This window comes from Engystomops pustulosus, chromosome 4, assembly GCF_040894005.1.
Source record: "Engystomops pustulosus chromosome 4, aEngPut4.maternal, whole genome shotgun sequence".
In the NCBI taxonomy this organism is placed as follows: Eukaryota; Metazoa; Chordata; class Amphibia; order Anura; family Leptodactylidae; genus Engystomops; species Engystomops pustulosus.
The window spans coordinates 194,433,303-194,451,822 of NC_092414.1; the positions used below are offsets into that span (position 1 = coordinate 194,433,303).

The window sequence follows — 18,520 nt, forward strand, 5'->3', positions numbered from 1 at the left end:
CTGTCTTCAGGGTGAGGAGCGGACAGAGGATGAGATGGCACAGAGGCGGGCGGCTTTGCTGGAGAAACAACAGAAGAGAGTAGAGGAGGCACGGAAAAGGAAGCAATGGCAAGAGGAGGAAAAAGAAAAGAAAGAGGAGGCCGTGTAAGGGCAGAGTTGTTACTTCCCCCCTGAATGGGTGAAAGAAGGGTATGGGAGGTCGGGTAGTGCCAGATTTGGTATTGGTATAGATTTGGGCTTACAGATCTCTGTATTTGCTGCCCTGATCACTATGAAGGAATGGGGTGAGCAGGGGAAACGGTTTCAAAATTATCTGCTGATGTTTTTTTACTTTTTTTTTTTTTTTCTAGTCGACAGCAACAGCAAGAAGAGCAGCAACAAAAAGAAGAGGAAACCGTGCAGCGCCGAGGGGACTTCACCAGGCAAGAATACCAGCGGCGACATCAGCTAAAGATTATGGAAGATCTGGATAAAGTCCTTCGACAGAAGCCCATGACCGTGAGGGCTGTTAAAAAACCTCGCCCCAAGACAGTCTTCCATGATGACTCTGTTATTTCCAGAAGTCCTGTGAGGGGATTGTTGGGTAAGATTGTCTACGATTGAATCTGGTCCTAATATCTGTTAATATTGTTGAAAAGGATAGAAGTGACTTTCTTTGACTTGATTTTTAGGTTCCAAATTGAGTAAGGTCTATTCTCAGTCCACTATGTCCCTGTCTACTGTGGGTAACGACAATGGTAGCGGAACAATGAAAAAATCACCTCGATCACCAAGGTATGGACTTCATCCATCTACAGAAATTGCTATAGAAAGACATTAATTGTAAAGATATCCTTAATATTCTTATATCCTTCCTTGTGGTTTTGTTCCCATCAGAGCGGTCTCCCCCTCCGGACTTGTGTCTCCCAGTCGGGGTCTATTCACACAGAATGGAGACAAGGATTGGGATACCGGTTCTACTGCATCATCTCCAGCCTCCATTCCAGAGTATACAGGTAATCTCCTTCCCCATAGCTAATTTCCCTGACTTCTTGTCTAACCCCCAAAGGGGAAAGGATAGGTCAATCATGTTTTCAAATATGACATAGACCGACTTATCTGTAGAGTAAGTGTCTGTGCAAGGATGGAAATAGAAAATTAGGAAATCCATGTTTGTTGAGTAGATAATTTAAGAATATGGCTGCCCCGGTTATGACAGAGACAATGTAAAAATTTCTTCTTAAATTATTTGCTTTATAATTCCAGGACCGCGTCTGTACAAAGAACCAAGTGCAAAATCAAACAAATTTATCATCCACAACGCATTGTCCCACTGCTGCCTTGCCGGCAAAGTCAATGAACCGCAAAAGAGCAAAGTGCTAGAGGTGAGTGGATATGGATCGATTTTGTCCAGAATTATTGCATGGTCACCCGATAATACATCCATGTAAGGGCTCTTTTACATTGACGTTGTTTTTCATGTCCGTGGTTCAGTGATTTCCCCGGATGCTTCTCAAAAACATTGTTTTCACATTGGCTTGTATTTTCGCTAATCTGTTGTCGGTGGAAAAAAATTAAGTATTTTGGTCACTTTCAGCCTTAATTGAGAACATCCAAAAGCTGCTTAATACACGGCATTGGTCCTATTTTTACCTATTTTTATATTTTTATATTTTTTTATTTCATCACAAAGGCAATGGAAGTCTATGGGTCCGCAAAAAAAACTGATAAAACCTTTGTTTTATTTTTACTGATGAGGCTGGAAAACCAGGTGTGATGTTTTCAAAGCAATGTCCAGTTTTTTTTACGGAGGTGCAATGGAGACAAATGCAACTGATGTGCAATAAAAGCTGAGCACCAATGTCAATGTGAAACTAAATCCTTTATTGTTGCGGGAGATCCAGTGATCTGCAGCACTGGTAGAGAGTAGATATGCCCTCAGAATGTAATCAAGGGTTGCAGAGAGTTGTAGATTGCTAAGTATTGGAAGATCGTGGTAATGGTAGCAATTCTATATCCACCAACCTACTCCGCTCATCCCAGGTTAGAATTGGTAACCAACCCTGTTGAGCGTTTTGTTGGCCTAGATTTCCGATGACCTGGTTTCCTGTTGCTGTGATGTCTTTGCAGGAGGTGCTAATTTGCGGGATAATTAAAAATGTGCATACTTGTTTAGAAGTATTTAGGTCACTTCGAGCTTTAAATTGTGAACATCCAAAATGTGCCTAATACACTGCGTTAGTTATAATCATGTGCTATTATTTATTAAAGAACTGTGCCCAAGAAGAGCCAAACCTGTTAATTTTTTTATGGATGGTTCCCTTGGGGGTTGTGCGTATTACATAGGTGGTGGACACCAGATGGTTGGTGGCTTTATTAAGTGGTTTGGCCTCTCATCTTGGTAGCAGTCTGACATAGCGAGACTGAAATCATGACCTGGAAAATATCAAATTCTTATTTTCTCTTTCCTAGGATATGGAGAAGAGCCAAGCCAACCATTTTCTCATCCTGTTCCGTGACAGCAGTTGCCAGTTTCGAGCTGTTTATACCTTTTCGTCGGAGACTGATGAACTTACTCGCCTGGCGGGTTACGGCCCACGATCTATTAGTCTGTCCATGGTGGAAGAAATCTACAAGTACAGTTCTGACCGCAAACGATTCACTCAGATACCCAGCAAGACCATGTCCATGAGCGTTGACGCCTTCACCATCCAAGGTCATCTCTGGCAGAGCAAAAGGCCCACAACTCCCAAAAAAGCCAGTACTCCTAAATGAATATCCACCGTGGGATTTTTACCAAATTATTTCAGCTTATCCTTTTACTTCTAAGGCTTTTTAATTTGAACCCCAGTGGGTTTTAACTTTGAGGACACTGGTGAGGGAACTTGGGTCCATAGTGTAGGTCAGGTAGGTCTTCTCCGATCTAGGCAATGGTTGTATAAGCTACGATCTAAACCGATGACCATTGCACTTGACTGGTGTCATGAGGTTTATGAATGTAGGCTCAGTAGCTTCCACCTTTTTCAACACAAGATGTCTTGTTACATTCTTTTCCAACCTCGATAACGTGCCAAGCTGGTGCCTTCCGTTAACTTGGTGCCACATCTCTTACTGTAGTCCACATCAGTTTTTGCATCGGTGCCTTCCACAGAATGGCAGATGTATCTGCACTTGAAGCTGGCCGGAGCTTTTTTTTTTTTTACGTTCTTGGTCTGTATCATCTTCTGTTTGCTCACCTGCTGATAAATCCATGACTTGTGGTTGACTAGTTTCTGCTGGCTTTGTTGCACGGCTTCTCCGACCACAGGTTTTTTTTGTTCACAATTGTTTACTGCCCTTCACATTATTTCACTGCCTGTTATGACCTGCACCCATGGTGGGTATCCACTGCCTCTAACGATTGCCCTTCATCTCTTATACGGCTCCACTGATAGCTTATGGTTCAGTGTTGTGTAGCATGTCCAGTGCTCAATGAATTGCCCTAGTCTTGTATCTGTGCTTGCTTACATCACGCTTTTGGAGCGCTTCACGTAGGAAGGGTTTATTTTTTTTTTGTTGTTGTTAAGTCAACCTATTCTTTTTTTTTTTTTTTTTGTTATATATTTGTTTTAATAAATCCTAAGTTACAGGGGCTGGTACCTAGTAGCCTAGGTGCCCCTGAATTTGACGTAAAAAAGGCGAATGTTGGTGACGTTCTAGCCCCTAGGTGGAGAATTCTTTTTTTTTTTCTGGTCTTTAAAGAAAATGTACATAGTTTGTATATTCTTAATATCTGGGGGTCCATGACCTGGATTGAAGCTGTTTATATGTATGAATTGTGGTGGGGAATGAATTTATGGGTTGCAAATGTTCTGTCCCTTTAGGCGAATCCATTTTCTTTCTAATAACTTTACTGGTCGGTCACCTCATGGTTCTCTATATAGTCTGGTTTAGGTCTGCAAACATGGTGCATGTACCTACTGAGCCACCTCCACTGAAGCGGCTAATGAAATAGTCCTTAAAACAAGGCCCTTATCCTCCAATCTGCATACTCTCGCTACTTATGCAAAGTAGAAATCCAGTTGCACCCCCAGAACGATGAGACTTGTGGTTTTTCAACCAGCCAAAACAATTTGCTTCTCAATCAGACCCATTTTTACAGTTTTGCATCCCTATATTCAGCACAATGATGGTATATAAGTTCCAGGAGGGTAGCTGTACGCTACACAAGCACACATTGTAATACATTGGGTGGGCTTTCTTGTATTACTAGAACACTGAATAAAATTTTTTTTTTTTATTATGCTGCTTGGACATATACAAACTTAAAAAACTTCCCTGTACTTTATTGCTTAGACACGTATCACAGCTGTAAGGTTGGTGTAGTGAAGGGTTCAGAATAATTTTTCACTTTTTGGCAGGAGAATATCTACAACACATTCATCATTCTTATTAAGAGCTAAGCCCTGCCCCTGCGGACTAAGGTCACACCCCCACAGAACTGAAACAATGCGCATCATCCTCTATTTATAAACATACTACAGAGAACATGGATGAACTGGAGGTGGCACAGGTCTCAGCGAGTCTGGACTCCATAGCTGATGACAAGCTACCCACCCCCCCGGCCGCCACATGTATTTATAATATACATACAGATTTATTATAAATATCTATATTAAATGATTTTGCAATTATTTGTATATAAAAACAATCAATGAGAATGAAAAGTTTGGCGTTTTTGTCTTTTTATTTAATGGTCCTAAATTGGTGATGGAGGGTTTAGTCATCGGCAAGTCCAGAGAAAACCGAAGAAGGGACGGACTTCTGTTCGAGCTGCACCTCTGTGAAAGGAATGGAACAGTATTGTAATTATTCAATGGCTCTCAGCTGGGTTTTTACCAATTTGTATCAATCTATATTAATGTCGCTGTTGGATATAATGGGAAGAAGAGTATAGATCTTTCTCCATCAAAGGCGTGGGAACCTATATAGGCTCAACGAGATTTGGAAGTATATGCCACAACAGAGACCTAATATTCTTTAAAAAGTAACCTAGGAAATTTCAGGTGCCTAGGATTACACACCATTTCTTAAATGCAACATTCACTAAGGGGTTAGAGTCCTAACTTGGGCTGCATTCATACTGCTGTATGGGGGACATATATTCAGCCTATATACATCCCCCATAGACGGCAAAGGGTGCATGGCGTCCTACGTGTCCTATCTCTTCCCGGAATACGCCACTGTGCCCCATGTTCCACTACGGAGAGTGGCGGGGTTGACCAGCGTTCACCACACCCCCTCCTTCCCCCAGCGCCGACGAGTGCCTGCCGTGCTACGGTACGGTGGACACACGTCAATGAGAATGCAGCCTTAGTCAAACGACAGCTCGTACTACAGTACAACATCCATGCCCTCCACTGAGTCCTATGTATTATGCAAGAGAAGACTGAAGCTGTGCTACATACATCTTCTGCTCTCACTCCAGGCCTGGCTGGTGGTCTCTGACAGCCGAGCTCCTGCCGTATTCTACATATATCATATGGGTTTTTACTAGATACTAGAGCTTTTACAAACTGAGGCAGCCATCAATCTTAGTACAGAAGGATGGCTGTGGTCCCTTTAAGGTAACTGCATAGGTTATCCCCAGGATAGGCGATAATTAGGTGCGAGTCTGACTACTAGGACCCCTGCAACTAAGATAATGGAGGACATGTTCACACCAATAGGTGGAATGGCAGGTAGAGTACGCGTCCTGCCGTTCCATTTAATGGGATTGTCAAAAATTGCTGAGCACAGCACCCACCTATTACCACGACTTGAATAGGTGAACACTGCAATAGATGCTAGCACCTGACACATTTTATTTAGCAGCTTGCAGGATCTTTTATATGGGCCAATGATCAGGAACAAGTGGTCCCACTATCTTATGGCAGATTACTGGCCGGTGTATACGACACCAGGTTTGTTGCAGAGGTCCATACAAGCTGCAGAAACAACCCCAGTACAATAGAACAGGGTTTCACTCTCTGCCACCTGAGAATATATCCTAAACCTTGTCACTTACCATCAGGCTCCATGTCCTCTTCCGAATCCTCATCTCCTATGTTGATCTCGTCTGGATTGTTCTGGAGCGTCAGCTCTGCCAACTCTGTGCGGGAGGCGTCAGACCTGCTCATGGAGAGAAAACATGTCATGAAATATAGACAAGGGGAACACAGGCTGTGAGGGTGAATGCTGCATCCTGGAGCTACAGACCTGACAAAGAGGATCTTCTCCTTCATTTGCGGTTTATCCTTCTCGGCCTCCGCCGCCACCACGGCCGCTCTTTGCTCCAGAGCCTGCATCTCATCAGCTGCTTCTTAGGAGACAACAGGGATAGAGGTCAGCAGGATAGAGTGTGCGCTGTGATACATCAGGGGAATATATTCCCCATGCTGTTTACACGGTAATGTCATGGCTGGGGAGAGGAGAGTTCTGTGTTCTCCTGAAACCAGAGGAACAAAAACTACATATTCTGGTGATTGCAGATCAGTACAGACAACTCCCAACAACTGCCTTCCACTCATCATGATGTCAGAGGTCATGCCGATTGCCTCAGCATAGGACCCTATGGGCGGAGGATTGAACACAGCTCGTACGCTATTATTTCTCCAAAATAGTCTCAATTCCTGGTGTACAGCAGCCGTCTGCCCTCTTATGCCACTTCTATGCCAAGCGGATGCTAAAGTGCGTCAGGACCAGACAGAGGCTACAGCCGAATTCTCAGCAGCACATGCACCTGCCGGACATATCCGGAGGCCGGAGCACCTCACTGTATCCGGCGTGGGGAAGGGCAGCGCACAAAGCACCAGCGAATGATAGAATACACCACATGGGGGAATTTGTGTGCATGGTTAAAGTACATAGCTGAAGCGCCATCTGGTGGTCAATATGGGAAATATTCAAGAGGATTTCCATCACATTAAATGACATCTAGCACCAGGATGTAGGATTGTAAACCAAGCACACTGACATACTGCTGTGTACCTACACATACATACACATAAGTGTGTATGTCGGTGTGCTCGATTTACAATCCAACATCCTGGTGGTAGATGTTCTTTAAATATTGCCTCAAATGTGAAACAGCAAAATAAAAAAAAGACGCTAATTTATATTCATATTTAAAACAATTCCCTTTTTTAGTGACACATTTCTTTTTAAGAAAGTAGAGCTAATACAGGAGAGGTGGATAATGTAGGGAATATCTTGTGGTTCATGTGTCATGGCTTCCTGCTAAGTACTAGACACGCAGGATCCTTAGATCTTTATATAGCGCAGTGTTCTTACCTTTGCCATCGTCATTAGCTCCTCCTCCTTCAGCCCTTAACCTCTGAGACACAAGGAAAGTGCCCTGTGTGTTGTACTTGGCTTGCACGCTGCGCTTCACCCTCAGCATCTCACGCAGCGTGTCCTCATTACCGTGCCGTACCTCGAAATCCCTCCAGGTCTGCCAAAACCCTGATGTCAGCTGGAATGAGGAAAACTTATGCTTACACCACGTCCCTTTATACAAGATGAAATCCGACATACAACACCAGCACTCACCCGCGGATCACACATCTGAGAGCAGTAGGAGTACACAGCGCGGGCGCGATCAATCTCTCCTAACTTACACTCCATGTCAGCAAACCGTAGACACATCTCCCGGGCATGGTCATCTGCTAAAATCTGAAGAGAGAATGGCAGAATCATGTACAATTTACCTTGTCTATAGGTCCTTTAGAGCACAGATATATAAACCTCTGGTACCAGAACTTCAAACCTCACGTGCATGGAGATGTATGGATAACCAGCTAATAGATAGATGGATAATAACGCCATACATATGGAATCTTTGGAATCTTATGGAATACATACGGAATTTAATGGAATACATACGGAATTTAATGGAATACATACGGAATCATATGAACCGTGCCATGTGCAAACAGAAGTTTACTGGGCCACAGTAAGGCCTCATAGACCTCTATGGGTGACAAATTACTGCTTGTCCCACTTGTGACATGGAGAAATATACGCAGACATCTGCTTGATCATACTGGTGCTATACTAGACCAGGTATTAATGTTATTTAAGGAAAGTTTACTATACCCATTTAGTTCAGATGGAATTCCCTCATTCATATTATGCAATATTCAGAATTATGCCCTGGAAACCTAGCAGCCCGTACCTCTATAGCCTTCTCATAAATGCTGCGGGTGTGTGTGACGCCATATATTTCAGCCGCCCTCTTAATGTAAATGTTGAACATCTCATACTGCTCTCCTGGCTCCACTGCCTGTGTGGCTCGCTCATACAGAGCCATGGCGTGCCGGGCCAGGCCATGCTCCTCCTCCAGCTTGGCATACAGTAAGAATATATCTATCAGGAGAAAGAAGCAATGGTCAGTGACTACACTAATAACTCTTCTCCATCCAACTTAGAATCAGACTTTGCTATACAAACTTTTTGCAAACTTTCGAGGACAACCATCCAAGGCCTGTTCAAATAGATCCCGAGCTCTTTCCAGTTTCTTCCCTCCATAACGTGCGATAAACTTAGACAGGTAAGTGCTCCAGATGTCATACACGTTGGGCCACCGGAACAGGGCGATGCCGCGCTCATAGGCCTGGTGAGAAAGCGGCATTGTGGTTAACAGGACCATCATAAGAGGCGACAATGTACACGCAAAAAAAATTCCATCTACCTTAAAACTTTCTTCAAAGTAGTTGTGTTCTTCCAAGAAGAGGGCGTAGTTGATGATGATTTGTGGTGTGGCTATTCGGAGGTCTATTATGCGATCATATACCGCCTTAGTAGACTGTGGGTACAGACAGAGATTAGTAGCAGATTACAGACAGGTCTTGGATTAGTTCTAGATATCTTCATACATTTCATGGTATTAATCTTACCTTGAAAGTGCCCAGACTTTCCTCTAGGTCAGCCAGCATGGACCACACCTTAAGGGACTTATACAATCTGTTCTGCACTGGCTCAGAGGCATCAAAGTACTCAGCTTTCCGTGCAGGTACCGCCGTGGCTTTCTATGAGAAAATACATAGCGCAGATTAGTATACACTGGAAACAAACTGACGTAACTCTGAGGAAGTCTACATTGCTCAAAGATCCGTACCCTCAATATTTTTAGCGCCTCCTCGTAATTCTCATGTCTCAGCTCCATCTCGCCAAACTGGCACCAAACCGAGGCCAAGTCATCCACATGTGTGTACTGCACCTGCGTCGCTCTCTGCAGGATCGCCCGGGCCTGGAAGGAAATCAAGCGTCAACGTGACCACGTATGGAATAAAAACTGGAAATAGTCATCATCTAATCAGTTCAACAAGCTCAGGCTTCAGTTCTGATACTACAACAACTGGCCACAATGGCAGGCTTGGACATGAACTGAGGCCAGCCTCCGTCACTAGCATTGTAATCCTCTTGTACAGGGAAATAGTGAAGGGGATATAAAGCAACAAGGTAAAAAACGTAGAACCTTTATTAACAGGATCAATGCTGAATCCAAAGGTTGATACCCCTCTAATCCCAATGTAGTGATGTATGCTATCATTTTACAATTGTGAATACCACTTAAGCCAGTACTTATGTTCTATTCTTGTAAAGCATTGTGCCTCACATGTTACCAGGTCTTGGTGAACCCACCAAGGAGCTTAGCTGACATGGCATTTTACTGGCACCCCCACAATTGATAGTCAGAGCTAACCCCATTCTCTTACTAGCCACTCAGATGTCGCAGTCACTATTAACCACAGTATCTGACCGGTTAATCATCTAGGATTGGGGTAACATCACTGCAGGAAGCAAGCACACGATGCTAAGGGGCCTGGCATCTTGGGTGTAGGCCCCACCACAGAACAGGACAGAAATCTCCATCAAAAGAAAAAAAAAAAAAAAAACATTAAACCCGCAAAATGACTTACATCATCAATCTGTCCATTGTCCTCGTAAAACTTGGCGAATGACACCCACAATGTGTGCGGTTTTCCTGTAGCCTTTGCTGGGTTCACTGTCTGAACAGCCTCTGTGTAGGTGTTAATGATCTAGAGAGCAGAAATACAATTAAAAACTAGAAATGTTAAAGGAACACTCCAGTCACAGCCGATTCATTGAATTATACTTTGTGCAGGGCCTTGAAGCAGGACTCTAGGGTCTAGCAAGGTTCTAGGAATACAATGAAAATAATTCCTGCTCCTGCGCCATGTATTATTCAATGACTGGAGTGATGCTTTAAGAAACCAAAAAAAAAAACCCTTAAAAAAGGGAGATAAACAAGATTTAATAAAACATGGCAGCTAAGAGACTCATTTCTGGGCTATGTCTGCAGTAATAATAACGTGTCTGCTGTAATAACATGTGCAGGCTGCTGACAGGTGTGGCGCTGCTGGAAAAAAAAATGTAAATGTGTTTTTGGAATCCTGTACAATTCCTTTTAAGAATCAGGGTGCAAAAGCTGCATAAATTTCCTGGATTGAACACTGTGCAAGGCCCTGGAACATGTTTTCAGTAGAGTAACGCAGTCCTATAGATAGTGACGTTTATAACCATAGGCAATAAAGCTCTTAGTCCTTCTCCCTGCACAGTGTTCAGTCCAGGAAATATAACCACTACACATACAGAGTTTCTAGAACTTATAATGGTTCTTGGGTCGGCCACAGCCATGTAAACAGGAAAGTGAATTATGTAACAGGCACCCAAAATGCTTAAGAGTGCTACTGTACTGATCACACACCAGCCTTAGACTCACCTCTCGTGGCTTGCCTTCATACAGCTGCACCCGCTTGTGCCACTCGTGAATATTGTGTGGGTTCTGTCGCAGTAACACAGCATTAAGTAAAAGAGGTCTCCGCTCCATCAGCTGCTCAAAGCGAGCCAATCGCAGCTCAAGGTCTAGGTCATCTAACAAGATACAAGGTACAATATGAGGAGACTGAAGATCAGAGGCGAAATAACAAAGATCATGTGAATTCTTACCCTCCTCTTCTTTCCCCATCTCACTGACTGTCTCCATCTTGGCAGCAATGATGCTCTCTTCAAACTGAGCGTAACTGTCGAAGACTTGGGTAAAGTCTCGTACGGTGGTGACAGTCTGAATTGCCTCCTCGTAGACATCACGAGCCTTGGAGGGAGAGAATGTAATAACCAAAAATGCGTAGAACACAACAACAGGACAGGCATGGAGGTGATGAAGAGACATGTCAGGTCCGGTTACCTTCTCAAAATGGCCACTGCGTGTGTGATATTCGGCCAGTGCACACCACAACTTGCCTCTCTGGTCTGTAAAACGTGTCAAGCCGCCTCGAATGATTGCTCCGGAGTCAAGGGAGCGGATAGAGCTCGGGTGCTGGGACAGGAGGGTACAAAGCTCCTGCCATAGCTGCAGTGGAGAGAACAGCAGTCAACAGATAATGGCTGCAACAAACTGGTTACCGGCTACAAGGTCTCAGTCTCCGCTTTTCACACTCACCTGATAATTGGATTTTCCTTCCTTTGATACAAAGTCGTCTTGGTTTACAATGGTGGCTAACCTGGAGGCTGCTTCATCCAATCTGTCCACAGACCGCAGATATTCTATGTATTCCTCCGCATTCTCCGGACACAGCTGTGATGAAGGAGAAATATGTTAGTAATAACAACAACATGAAAAATCTGAAGGAGAACAGAAATGTTTCTTACTTATCTTGAAACATACTTAACAGCCATAAGATTAGGACCACCTACCTAATACTATGTAGGGTCCTATGTCACTAAATGTCCTCTGGCCTGCCACACCATGGACTCCACTGGCCTCTTTAACAATCTAACATGCTGTAGTTCTGTGCATTGTGACCAGATGAGGGAGCGACCAATGGGTAACCATTGACCCCGTTGCCAATTCACCTTCCTATATCTGGAAATTTCCTTCCTTGCACCACTTTTGGTAGATATTTACACACACAGGGAACATGTCACAAGACCTGCCATTTTGGAGACGCGCTGACCCAGTCATTTGGCCGATACACGCAACTTGAAGACTTTGGTGTTAACTTTCCCCCAATACATCCCCCTACCAGAGACCACAGTCACATGATAATATCATCCGCTTCTCCCCAATATGAGTGTGTAAATGCAGAGTATATTACTCTAAGATAATGGTGGTACTTGCCATGAGTTTATAGCAGCACCACATTTCTCAGTCTGGACAGTTAGATCATGTGCCATTAGCTGACAGACACCTACCTTCAGGTACCTCCTGTAGACCCTGACAGCCGTTTCAGGCAGGGAGTGCGCGCGGACAAAGCGCAAGTACAGAGGCCAGATGCGATAATGCTGAGTGATAGGAAGGGCGCGCAGAGCCCGATCAAATGTCCTCCTGCTACGGGTTATTTTACACTGGTCCATGAGGAACTGGCAGTAGTCCAGCCAAATCCGGGGCATCTGATGGAAGAAGACATCACATTATTAGAGGAGAGACCGGGCAGCGTGCAGGCAGATGCAGAGATCATATATAGTCTGTACCTTGTGCATGAAGACCAGGGCTCTCTCATGGCAATTATTCACCTCCTCGAAGGCCAGGTCCGTGATGCATCTCCTCTTCACCTGCTTCCTGCGCTGCTTCAGATAGGCGTACCACAACTTATAGCTGGAGGAGAGAGCCGTGTAGATAATGATATACCTTATATATCATATGTAATATAGGATCTGCCTGGGCATACACTATACCGACAGCATGAAACCACCTAAGGCGATGTTCACATCCCAGCCTCCATTGTAACGATACTTTGGGCAGATCCCCAATGTATTATGAAAGGGAAACTGTCACCAGGGACTTAATTTTCACTAAAGACAGGTTACAGTAGCCCATCACACCTGCAGTGCAAAAATGTCTTTGAGCCTTTTCTAAGCATTTGCCTTACAATATAAGTGTGAGATAACTTAACTTAAACCATGACAGAATCCTCTATTATGTCCCAGGGGTTGGGCTTTGGTTTGGATGCATTTCAAAAAACAACAAACTCCTCATCCCCCACCTTTGTGCTACCTTACAGCTCCTCCCTTAGGTCACTACACTGTGAGGGAGCCTGACATCAGTAGGGGAGGGAGGAGCTGTACAGGAGCACAAAGGTGGGGGCTGAGAGCTAAGCAGTCTGCAGAACAGTCTGCATCCAAACCAAAGCCCAACCCCTGGGACTACATAGCGGATTTTGTCAGGGTGCAAGATAAGTTATAACACACAATTATATTGTAATGCAAATGCTTAGAAAAGGCAGAAATACATATTTGCACTGCAGCTGTGATGGACTTTTGCAACCTGTCTTTGGTGAAAATGAGGTCCCTGGTGTCAGGTTCCGTTTAAAAATGGCAGCAACGTAAACCACAGTAAGCGCATCCAAATCCATCATTATAAACCAGGGGCACTTACTCATAATACCGCAGATTCACAGGCAACAGCAAGATGTGCAGAGGAAAGGGAGACATGGTTTCTCAATGTAACAGCCTAAGAAGCTACAGCACAGAGGGACTCTGGTAACACCCACCAGAGCCATTCAGCCTCATTAGCATAATTATAAAAGTTGATTTTAGAAGGAAGGAGGCCATGGATAACAAATATAAGAAGATTACCACAGTCACGGAGCCTGGATCTATGAGTAATGTCCCTGGTTAATTATGATGGATTTTGAGTGTCCTTATATGGACAGTTACATCACTGGGTAAATTCATACAGTATACATATATATATAGCCTCTCAAGGCCTCTGCTGAGCGTATACTTCGTTTTATAGCAGTGTAGGATGACACGGTGCAGGCCACAACACTATTCTATCCTGTGCTTCCTCCTGGACACGACATATACTGAGCAGACAAAGGCAAACGGGAAGCCAAGGACAAATACAGTGTATACACCGGGAGCTTTCTGGGCAAGAAGGGAGCATATACAAATGTGTAGGGAAGGCTCCATCAAGATGGGAATATACCTAGTGTGCAATAATTAGATAACCAGGTATCACTGTTATAAAGCGGTAAGTGAGCATAGCCTTATACACAGTCACCAGCCCTGGTTCTGGAGGCGGTGTCAGTTCCACTCACCTCCCCGGAAGCTCCTTAAGTGCTCGCTCATAGATGAGGTTGAGTATATGCGCCGGGGCGGAGAGCTTGGATTCAATGTATCGCATCCAACACTTGACAGAGTAGGGATTGCGCAGGATCTCCTCCTCAAACTGCAAGTCATCTTCTTCCTGGAAACAGGGGAAGGTCAGTAAGTGTTGTCATAGTCCCAAACACAAGAATATCTCCACTCATTTCTATAATCTCCTACAGCTACAGAACCATCCGCTATGGGCCAAGGCTCCGCACATCAATAAGATATGGGGGTCTGTATGTGCTGAGCACAAGGGGGACCCCGGGACTCTGCAGAGCATCTCTCCCATTACACAGCGGGGGTCCTGGTGGTCTCAGCGCTTCTTGTCCTGATTAGCAGGAGGTTGTTACAAGATAACTTAAAATAATCCTACACTGACACACTGTAACAAACCCAGTGATACAATCATATCCTCTGAATGGAGCAAGAAGAACAGAGGTGACAAAAAAGCAAGCAGAGATCTTATAAATACTTGATAACAAACGCATCAGGAAGTTAGAGAACCAAGACTAATACAGACACAGAGAGGGACTATAACACCCAGCAATCCCCAGTGCTATCTCTCCCCACACACACTGCCCTCCCCGCCTCCTATCACTTCAGTCACTTACAAACGCGATCTCCTGCTCCGGCATGTTTGAGATCTCCGCGGCTCGTGTTTACAACGTCACTGCCGGGAATTGTCCCTTCAGGAATCCCGTACCGCGCCTCTGTACAGGTCGCTGACGTAAAGGACGTACGGTACGTAGCTTACGCCACGCTTCGATGAGCAGGGGGCCATTTTGTTTGAGGGCATGGACCCGCTGGTGTCAAGAACACGCATGCGCTAAATTCAAAACTCAGAATAAGATCTCAGTGTGGAGGAGGGGGTCATAGAGGAGTGATGGATGCTGAGAGGAGTAGTTCTATACAATACTAGGGTGTTTACATAGCAGTGACCAAGCAGACAATACAGAAGTCATTTACTATAACTGCACATTGTAACAAAGGCTCCAAAAAACGGACCAAAAAATTCTCCATGAACCACTCATTTTACTCCACCTCCATACAGTATCATTTCCCCCTTAGTGGCCTCCATCTCCCCTCACATTGTGCCCCCCCAGCTTCAGGTCACATTGTAGCCCCTCTGATATTTTGCCCCCTCCCCCCAGCTCATCCCTCATATTGTGCCCCCCAGCACCACCCCCTCATATTGTGCCCCCCAGCAGCTTCCCTTCAGATTTTGCCTTCTTAGCAGCTTCACTTCATATTGTACACCCCCTCCCCGGCAGCCCCACTTCTCATTGTAACCCTCAGCTGTTCCCCCTCTTATTTTGCCCCGGCCCCAGAAGCTTCCCCTTTTATTGTACCCCCACAGTAAAATAATAAACACATTCAGTGGGTAACAAAACTACTCAGACCCCTTTACATTTTTCGCTCTCTGTGTCATTGCACCCATTGCAGCAGGTTCTATTTTTTTTGTTCATTAATGAACACTCTGCTCCCTATCCTAACAGAAACAAAACAGAAATGTAGATATTTTTGCTAATATTATTACACAAGAAAAACTGAAATATCACATGGTCATAAGTATTCAGACATGCTGTCTATTTCCTTCTGATCCTCCTTGAGATGGTTCTACTCCTTCATTGGAGTCCAGCCAGTGTCGGAATGGCCCATCAGAGGATTCTTCTGGGGGAGTGAAGAAGCTGTAATAGGCGAAACACGTGTCAGGTTGGTTTTTACCTTGTCCGTGGTTGGTATTTATTCATTATGTTCCCTGCTGGTTTATTGACTGTTCCAATTAGACATTTTCCTTCTTCATCCCTGGCTTACAACCAGGTTTAGCTTGTCCGTCTTTACATAGTATTTTGTAGACTTCGTTCCACATTTTGGTATAGTATATCTAGCAGGTTATAAGTAGAGCAGGGGCTTATTAGTATAGCAACTTGTTCAAACCCGGGCATTGGGTAATAATATTTTTTCTGTTTGTTACTCCTCCATAGATGTGTTGTATTTATCCATGTGCTATTTTTAATCTTTATTGGATTTTATAAATGTTTACATTTTCTACCATTGTGTTTGTTATTATTTTTTACTCTTCACATGTATTGTAGGTGTGTAGTATTATTTTGGAGGGGTTAGTCATTGGCCATACACTTTCACCCCCAAACCCCCTTTTTTAAGTATTGTATTTATACTCGAGTATAAGCCTAGTTTTTCAGCACAAAAAAAGTGCTGAAACCCCAAACTCGGCTTATACTCGAGTAAAAAATATAGGTTTTGCCAGGTTTTTGTGCTAAAATTTGGGGCCTCGGCTTATACTCGAGTATATATGGTATATCAGTTCTAGGTAAAGGGGGGGTGATTTGAATTTTTAGTTCTTTTTATTATAATTTTTTAAAAATTTTTTCTTAATTTTTATTTTTACTATTTTTCAGACCCCCTAGCGTACTTTAACCCTAGGTTGTCTGATTGATCCTACCATATACTGCCATACTACAGTATGGTCTTCGGAAGACCCGAGGCTGTCATAGCAACAGATCGCCACTCCCTGATGACGTCACAGGGAGCAACGATCTTCGTCAATATGGCGGCGCCCATGCGATAAAAGACACCCGCGATCGGTGCTAGCGCGGATTGCGGTTGTTACTGGTAAGTCTATTCAATATGCAGCAAAGACTTACTGGCTATGGAGAGGGCTCACCCATGAGCACCCTCCATGCACCGGGACCCGACGCATCGGTAAGGTGTTAAAGTAAAATTTTATATGAGAATTTTTCCCATCTGTTCCAATTTTCAATCCACTCTCTGACAGGATCTGCTTTTCTTACAAAAAAAAGGCTGTAAAAATTATGCAAATGAGCCTCAGACAAATGTGCATAATTTTTAAAGCCTTTTTTTTGTAAAAATTAGGGAATTATAAGATAAAAGAAGAGCATAGGAGGCACACAGCATGTAAGTGTGAAAGGTTTACAATCCTTCATCCTGGTGGTAGATTTCCTTTAAGGTTCTATAACTTCTCCAACTGAGGGTTTCCATCTGATATAATGTGACATAGGATTTTACTTAGTTTGGAACCAAATTTACAATATGGAAAAATGTCAAAATAGAACAGATATAGCCAAGGATATAATTCAATATCCAGGGCTCTAATTCGGAACATGACCTCTTTCATATCTCTCCTAAATAATTGCTGCTAACTTCTATCTCCGGAATATTAATTCCTCCCTGAAGAAAGGATGGAGGGGGATTACATCTCGTAGAGGGCACAGAGAAAAGTTGAAGAATTTTTGCTTAATCTGTCACTTTGGGATGACTGAGAGTTTTTTTTTTGTTAGGTAGATGTGTGAAATTTCACATAAAAGAGGGAATTCTAGAAAGGACATTTCATTCCTTACCTGAGAGGGCTAGTAGTTTAGTGGGGTAAAATTTGCTGATAGGTTCCCTTTAAATTGTGAGATGTCAAAAGAGGTCAGAGTGATGCACAAGTACTTGTGAGCTTATGGCCCAGTAGTAAATATAGTCTACCCATAATTATATTAGCTACAGGTCTACCCCAAGAGTATATTAGCCAGAGGTGTGCCCCAACAGCTTTGTAAGACACAGGTTTGCCCATTACGTATATTCCCCATGGGTGTGCCCCCCTGGAGCGTAACTACAGTGTTAACAGCCATAGCAGCTGATATGGGGCCCACGGTGTCAGGGGACCCCGGCATCCGACCTGACACACTAAAGAATGGATGTCACCATTATATACATGCTGTCCTGCACATTGTACAGTATAATATGCATATAACAATGCACATCTTCCACGTACACAGCATCAATCAGCAATTCGGATAAGAAATGTCAGGGGAGATGGAGAGGACAGCATAACGACAGGACTAGGGATCTCTCATCTCTTATTCCTGCTGTGTACTTACCCCATGTGCTCAGGAGATCTGTGTAAGTCTATAAATGTATACAGGAGGTCCCCTACTTAAGAACACCTGACTTACAGACGACCCCTAGTTACAAACGGGCCTCTGGATGTTGGTAAATTACTGTACTTTAGCATTAGGCTTCTATAAACAGTGATAACAGTTATTAAAGGTGTCTTCAATTAAGATTTAATTGTTAATTCTGGTTCTTATGACAATCCAACATTTTTAAAATCCAATTGTCACAGAGACCAAAAAAATTCTGTCTGGCGTAACAGTTATAAAATATACAGTTCCGACTAACATACAAATTCAACTTAAGAACAAACCTACAGAACCCATCCTGTACGTTACCCGGGGACTGCCTGTATATCAGTATATAAATGTGTGAGTATAAGTTTTTAAAGGGGCCCTGCCTCTCCTAGATACACCCCTACAAGTGTGTATCCCCATGTGTGTATTACCCACAGGTTTGCCCCCACAAGTATTATTATACACCATGG

The 18,520-nt window shown here is 43.7% G+C and overlaps 2 protein-coding genes across 5 annotated transcripts in view; one reads left to right on the forward strand and one right to left on the reverse strand.

Annotated features, from left to right (window-relative positions):
- CAMSAP3 (calmodulin regulated spectrin associated protein family member 3) overlaps nucleotides 1-3,002 on the forward strand; it is a 53,330-nt gene extending 50,328 nt beyond the window's left edge. For all 3 annotated transcript variants that reach the window (XM_072149219.1, XM_072149220.1, XM_072149221.1), the window contains 6 exons: nucleotides 11-144; nucleotides 351-583; nucleotides 672-774; nucleotides 877-995; nucleotides 1,246-1,364; nucleotides 2,452-3,002. In XM_072149219.1, coding sequence (XP_072005320.1) covers nucleotides 11-144; nucleotides 351-583; nucleotides 672-774; nucleotides 877-995; nucleotides 1,246-1,364; nucleotides 2,452-2,754 — 1,011 coding nt within the window. In that variant the 3' untranslated portion in view covers nucleotides 2,755-3,002. The remainder of the gene's footprint in view (nucleotides 1-10; nucleotides 145-350; nucleotides 584-671; nucleotides 775-876; nucleotides 996-1,245; nucleotides 1,365-2,451) is intronic.
- A 653-nt stretch (nucleotides 3,003-3,655) lies between these two features.
- On the reverse strand, nucleotides 3,656-14,884 carry XAB2 (XPA binding protein 2). 2 transcript variants are annotated; one of them, XM_072149223.1, is made up of 19 exons: nucleotides 14,727-14,884; nucleotides 14,064-14,212; nucleotides 12,496-12,619; nucleotides 12,217-12,414; nucleotides 11,465-11,599; nucleotides 11,210-11,374; nucleotides 10,972-11,116; nucleotides 10,745-10,896; nucleotides 9,921-10,040; nucleotides 9,116-9,247; nucleotides 8,895-9,026; nucleotides 8,690-8,803; nucleotides 8,449-8,611; nucleotides 8,174-8,364; nucleotides 7,549-7,671; nucleotides 7,291-7,471; nucleotides 6,217-6,316; nucleotides 6,026-6,129; nucleotides 3,656-4,799 (listed from the first exon to the last, which is right to left on the reverse strand). In XM_072149223.1, the coding sequence occupies exons 1-19, from the start codon at nucleotides 14,748-14,750 to the stop codon at nucleotides 4,738-4,740; spliced, it is 2,514 nt and encodes an 837-aa protein (XP_072005324.1). In that variant the 5' UTR covers nucleotides 14,751-14,884; the 3' UTR covers nucleotides 3,656-4,737. The 2 variants fall into 2 exon arrangements, with proteins under 2 accessions (XP_072005324.1, XP_072005323.1); XM_072149222.1 differs by having other exon boundaries at nucleotides 6,217-6,319.
- Nucleotides 14,885-18,520: the final 3,636 nt, after the last annotated feature.